The 6,512-nt window shown below is 38.4% G+C and overlaps 1 protein-coding gene across 1 annotated transcript in view; it reads left to right on the plus strand.

Annotated features, from left to right (window-relative positions):
- Positions 1-1,576: 1,576 nt before the first annotated feature.
- The window catches only part of LOC104081610 (TBC1 domain family member 8B-like), a gene marked incomplete at its 5' end in the record, with an annotated part of 13,941 nt that continues 9,005 nt past the window's right edge, over positions 1,577-6,512 (plus strand). The window contains 4 exons of the mRNA XM_009584434.1: positions 1,577-1,727; positions 3,098-3,312; positions 3,760-3,877; positions 4,589-4,874. Coding sequence (XP_009582729.1) covers positions 1,577-1,727; positions 3,098-3,312; positions 3,760-3,877; positions 4,589-4,874 — 770 coding nt within the window. The remainder of the gene's footprint in view (positions 1,728-3,097; positions 3,313-3,759; positions 3,878-4,588; positions 4,875-6,512) is intronic.

Genomic DNA, 6,512 nt, shown 5'->3' on the forward strand with positions numbered 1-6,512 from the left:
CTGCCAGGTTAAACCACGACAGCAACCTATTTTGCCTGTTGAGTTTCTATGAGATATTATTTCATCTGTAACAGAGTTAGTACATTTTTATTGCTGTTAGCAAAGAACAGTTCATAGATATGTTGAAATCAAAGTATGTTAATTTATCAGAATAATTAAGCAGATACCTGTGACAGTGAGTTGACTTTGCAAGTAATCACTTGCTTGATTTCATTGCGCCATCATGGTCAAATACTTTTTCTCATAGTTTGTTAAGAGCTCTCAAAAGAGCACAGAGAAACCTGCTACCACACATACGCAATCTGAACCTTCTCTTCACCCTATTTTTCCTGGTTGTCTTTTCTACTGCTTTCATTCAATGTAATCTTTTTTCTTTCTTCTATTGATTTACCCTTTACCAAGAAAATGTTACACTGTTTATCACAAAGCAGCAACAAAAAAATGGGATATTTTAAAATCGGCCAAGTTAAAATAAGCAAATTTGTTTGTATGTATGTATGTATCATACAAACATATATATATATTTACATGGAAATAGCTGAAAAAGAATCTTACAAGAGGAAGTTTTAATGTACCTCTAATTTTTTGCCATAGGAATTATATCAAATGTTGAATTTTCTTATCCGTTATGCTGGCAATGCATTTTTGGAACGCTTCAGGAGAACTATGATGGCAGAATTTGTCTGCACAGTTGCACCTTGCACTGGCTAGCTGTCTTACTGCTTTATCACTGTTCATTCACTCCCTTTAAGTCCCTAGTGCTTTGTGGTCCTTTGATAATAATGTAGTTTTTGCTGATGTGGTGTCAAAAGTTGCAAATGGTTCAATCTAGAGGTAACAAATAGGGCTGTCTACCTATTGATTTTTTTGAAAAAAGTAAATTTAGCAGAATAGTGAACAATAAAATATACAAATAGATGGTGATGACTTCTCTTAAAATGAAAATCCAGCTTGCATACAGTTATTGCTGTTTACGGTTGGAATCATTCTTGAGTGGGAAGTAAGGAAAAAGTTGAACTTAGGAGTGGCTTGAAAAAGGTGAAAGAGAGTGATTGCTGTCTTAATACAGCAATAAGGGGGCTTCAAGTGAAGTTAGAAGGCGGCAGGTTTGTCTGGGTTCAGAAGGCAATTTGCAGGGGAAAATCTGCTGTGTGTTGTTAAATTCAGAGAGATTGCCTCTGCTGAGGAGGTGCCTGTGCTGGAGGATGGAAGAGGATTTTGCAGATGTTTGCTTGACCTTACTGTCCTGTGGCACTTGCTGTCGGTTTCTGTCAGATGGGATCCTGGGTTAGATTTACCTTTTGTCTGATCTAGTATAGACATTCTTGTAATAATATACTTCAAAGAATAGTATGTCATGAAGGAGATTGCATTGTACGCCAAACTTATACTATGCACAGGTTAGACTTTGTTCTGATTTGTGTCAGCATTCATTTCACATATCAATATCGATGCCAATGCTGTCATTTCCAGTTTATATACCAATATAACTGAGAGAAAAATTTGGTTCTGTTCTCTGAAACATGAGGAAGATCTTTCAGTATACTTAATGCTTGTTGTCTTCTGCTTTTCATAGTTGAAAGAAAAAATGAAAGAACAGTCCTGGAACATCCTCTTTGTCGAACGTGGACATGGTGTCAGTATGTTTCGAACAAAGAAGACTCGAGACCTAGTTGTAAGAGGGATCCCAGAGGCATTAAGAGGAGAGCTTTGGCTACTCTTCTCAGGTATTGCGTAGCAAGTATAATTGATTAATTTTGTGGACTCTGCTGTAGGGATGTTCTAGTTACTGACTGAACGTAGTCTGACAAAAAATGCTCTTACCTTTGGCAATTTATCCAAGTCTTTCTGAAGACACTTCAAAATGATGAACGGGATAATTTTCTCTATTATTTTGTTTTGCATTGATTCAAACTAAACCTGCATCTGCTTCTTTTGCAACAAACTCAACTGAAAAATAACAATAAGAATGCATGCTGTTCCAGGGGACAGTCAGTTTCAGCAAAGCCTCTTTACTTGCTAAAAAGAAAAGCATGTTTGTGGGACTGTGTTTCAATTGTTTTGATTTAAGCTTTCTGAGAGGATAGCATTACCAGACACAAAAAAAAAATCCTTTCCTGGCAGAGAATTTGGCCCCAGTTATTGGCAGCTCTTTGCTATACGCTGTTGCTTGGTTTAAAGAGTGAGAGGTACAGGAATTGTGGACTTCCTTACACATATAGGAACTCTTGCCGAAGCTCTGAATGTGCTTTTGTGGCTTTCTTCTGTAGAACACACCTGTGTCAGAACACTTAACTTGAGGAAATGGAGGCCCAAGGAATTAAGACACTGCCTTACAACACCTCTGTGTGCTTTCTATTCCCATTCACTGAAACACTTAGGAAAGCAGCAGCCACTGACTTGATCAGGTCAGATTCAGAAAATGAGCTGCAGATTTTGAGGAGCCACCCAGGACCTTATCTGCTAGCTGTACTCACTGTGTTCTCCTGGGCAGAGCTTTCTGCTGTTCCAGAGGATCTGTTTATCATAACAAATGCATTTTACACTCTTCATTCAGCCCACTGTATGGTAGTTCCTTTTGAGGACATGTGAACATGGATTTATCCTTGCTAGTGGTCTTTGGGCATTTACATAGGCATTTATGCTTCTGTTACCAGACTGATATCTCTGACTTTGAAAGTGTTGACATAAAAGTTATGGAATTAATTAGGTAAATATCAGTCCTTTGCCTAGTTTTTCTAATCTGTTCCCAGCTCTACAAATGAAAAGGTATTGTGTTTGCTAGAAAACTTGGGCAAAATTGTAGGTGAAAGGAAGCTCCCCCCCCTGCAATGAAACAAAAGAGTAAGTCAAAATCAACTTTATAATGAAAAGTGACTTAGATTTCCTCCAAGCCTTATTTTATTTCGCTTTGCTGTTTTCATTTCAGAGTAATTCCATTCATTTCAGTAGAATTACTCTGATACATTACTGCAGTAACATCTGGAGATTCATGAGGTACCTCATGAATCTCCAAAAATTTTTATACAAATCGCAGACAATCATGTAGATACTTTACTGTTGTCCTCTAATACTGTGCAATACAATGTATTGGCAGGTGCTGTAAATGATATGGCATCCAACCCTGGTTATTACACTGAGTTGGTGGAAAAGTCCTTAGGAACATGCACTTTAGCTACTGATGAAATTGAAAGAGATTTACGTCGCTCCTTACCTGAGCATCCTGCTTTTCAAAGTGACACAGGAATTTCTGCACTCAGGAGAGTTCTTACAGCTTATGCATACAGGAATCCCCAAATTGGATATTGTCAGGTAAAGCAGTTTTGAGACTCTTAGTATTGATTGTCTAAATATTAGCTCATGAGGGCACTGTAGTGGCACCTCATAAAATCAATCACATAAATATGTCATGGTTGCTTGCTCAGCGGTTCACTTACTTTGCTTATTTCATCCCACTATGTAACATGAGTTTTTACATTGTACTTGAATTTGTTGATAAATGCTGTCAGGTCCACTTCATGTATGCCTTTGCATTCTTACTAGACTTTTAGCACTTAAAAATATTTTTATGTAGTTTAAATACTATGCTCTGTATTTAATAGTATGGAGGTAAAAGTCTGATACTGGCTGTAGGTTATCCTAGCACTCTAAAAACGTGCTGTAAAATGCTTTCAGAAATGTAAATTTTAGCAAATGACAACAGGTGTGTTTTCACCATCTTTCCGTGTAAATGCTTCCTTTCCTGTTTAAATGTTACAGGCAATGAATATTTTGACATCAGTACTTCTGCTGTATGCTAAAGAGGAGGAAGCATTCTGGCTTTTGGTTGCTGTGTGTGAAAGGATGCTACCCGATTATTTCAATCGTCGAATCATTGGTAACATCCGTCTGTCTTTTTATCTATGTAGAATTGAATGTAAATGATCATTCATTAAGAACAAATGTAAGGAATGAGCTGCTGAATGCTGAACAGTGGAGAGAAAGTGTTGCATTTGGTTCAGTATTGTGAAGTAGAAAATGGAAGTTACAGAGAACATCCCAAGACTCCTCCTTAAGCAGGAGTGGATATGATTTTCAGATACTGTCATTACTTTAGGCATAACTACTCAGGAAGTAGTAAATTAGACTATTATACTGTTCTTTTGGAATTATAACTGCAATTCATACTATTTATTTAAAACTTGGTCGGTTTAAATAAAGGAAAAAGAGTTACTCCAGGTCCAGACTTAGTCTTTGATTTCATGCTCAGTACTTGCAGGTGTATATGCTAGAGGAAAATTAGATGTGAAGTTTCTCTCTAATTGCGGAGAGGGTGTATCGGCTGTCAGGAGAATCATTGGAAGTAGCCACGCACTCACAAAAGTGCTAACACACTTTACAGCATGCAGCAAGGCTCTGGACCCATGCATAAAGGACATAGCTTCCAGCATAGGGAATGAAGGTAATGGTTCCATGCAGCTAGGCCTGTGTTTGGTTTTACAACAAAGTTGCGTTAGGACGGGGGCTTTATTTCTGGCCAGTGCTCTGAGAAAAGTATACTTCGCTGTATTAAGATTTGGGTGGTGGTTTTGTTATCCTTCCCCTGCAGGTGCCTTGGTAGATCAGGCAGTGTTTGAGGAGCTCATCAGGGTTCATCTGCCTCAGTTGACAGACCACATGACGGACATGACTTTTTTCTCCTCGGTCTCTCTCTCCTGGTTCCTTACCCTTTTTATCAGTGTGCTGCCTATTGAAAGTGCAGTCAATGTGGTGGACTGTTTCTTCTATGATGGAATAAAGGCAATCTTGCAGCTGGGTCTTGCAGTGCTGGAATACAACATGGAGAAGTTGCTGACTTGTAAGGATGATGCAGAAGCAGTCACTGTTCTTAACAGGTATCAGTGTAACTGTTATTCCTACGGGCTGCGTAGCAGCTGCTATAATTGCAAATAGATAAGTCATTCTGGGGCAGCTGAGAAGACATCAGGCCAACACTTCCAAAGGCTTCAAAGGAATTAAGTGTTCATCTCGGGCTGAAATTCTGGAGAGGGCGGCTGGAAGGTGTGCCTGGATCCTCTGAAAATCCCATCCTCCATTAAAGTTCTTCTAAAACCATTGCTATTTTGTGTATTTTAAAGTAAAAGCAAAGTGGTTTTTGCCTGGAATTTATATCACTTATAGAAGGTGGCTTTCCGTAATTAAGGAGGTAATCTAGAGCACACTAAGACTGTTCCAAACAGTTCAGGCATCAACTTACTGACAACATACTCTACAGCTCAGTTCTTGTAGATTAGGCTACTGGCTCCTCTGCTGCTAATGGCTTAAAATAGAAATAAGACAAAAAAATTAGATGAGGACAATCATGACCAGATGTTTGTTCTATATTAACATTTGAAGAATAAATTCAAATATGCAACATAAAGTGCATTTTAAACTTGCACAGTTTTTGCTTCACTACCTACCTAAATTCTGTTGTTGCTGCTGTGATTGTGTATCATGGAGTATTAAAACAGCAAAATGACTGTGCTATAGGAGTCACCAAGTTATGACTGTTAAGAACTGATAATAAGAATTTCCTTTTAGTGAGACTTTTAAATGTTGCATGTTTGAATAGGGTAGGAGCTACAGAATTAATGAGGAAAATGTGATTTTTATTATAAGAGACCATGCAGCCTGGTATTTATTGTAACACCTAGCTGTACTCATTTAAATCTTTAACACTTAAAAAACCTAACAGTAAGAGCACATTCACCCAGTTTAAATATATTAAAATTTAAAATCTAGAAGTGTGGTGAAATTTTCATTTTCACTTGAACCAAACAAGCTGCTGTTTCCACTGCATCCAAGATTTTGATGATTATTACGAACTCCTTTTGAACTCTTGCTTTCAACATTTTATCTGTCTGTAACACTTCTGTTGCACAGTTAATCCAGCTTGCAGCATGCTGGTATATTTAAAAAATGATTACAGTTGTTTGCCTCTCCTCAAGAAAACGGAAGCTATTAGTCCGTAGATATGTGTTCCTCGATGTTGGCAAAGGAATTGGCCAGCCTCCATAAAGGATCTGTTTAGGCTGGTTACATGGGTATGATGAATAGGTGCAGATCAGGCATGTCTTGGCTTATGCATCGGAGGGAATTAAGATTGCCCCGGTCACAGATCAGGACAAGCCTCTTTTCCTCTCTCCCAGTTGTGTACTACAACCTTGCTAGATGGTTTAGAGAACCAGAGGAATGCCAAGTGGAAGGGACCTTGGCAAGTCTCTAGTCTAACTTCCCACTCAAAAGAGGATTACTGCTAGCACTAGATCACGTCAGCCATGTTACTGTCTAGCTGGGTCTTAAAAACTCCAAGGCTAGAAGTTCTACAACTCCTCTGGGTAGTCGGTTCCCATGTTTGTGTATCTTTGTTACTATTACAGCATATTTGTGCTACTCATGCTGATATTCTTTGCTCTTTCCCATGCTCTGCGCACCTTTTCTTCAGTAAGAAGATGCTGATGTTATCATTTTGTTGTAATAAACTGGTTCCT

The sequence above is a fragment of the Fulmarus glacialis genome, unplaced genomic scaffold (genome assembly GCF_000690835.1).
Source record: "Fulmarus glacialis isolate BGI_N327 unplaced genomic scaffold, ASM69083v1 scaffold47258, whole genome shotgun sequence".
NCBI classification, from domain to species: domain Eukaryota; kingdom Metazoa; phylum Chordata; class Aves; order Procellariiformes; family Procellariidae; genus Fulmarus; species Fulmarus glacialis.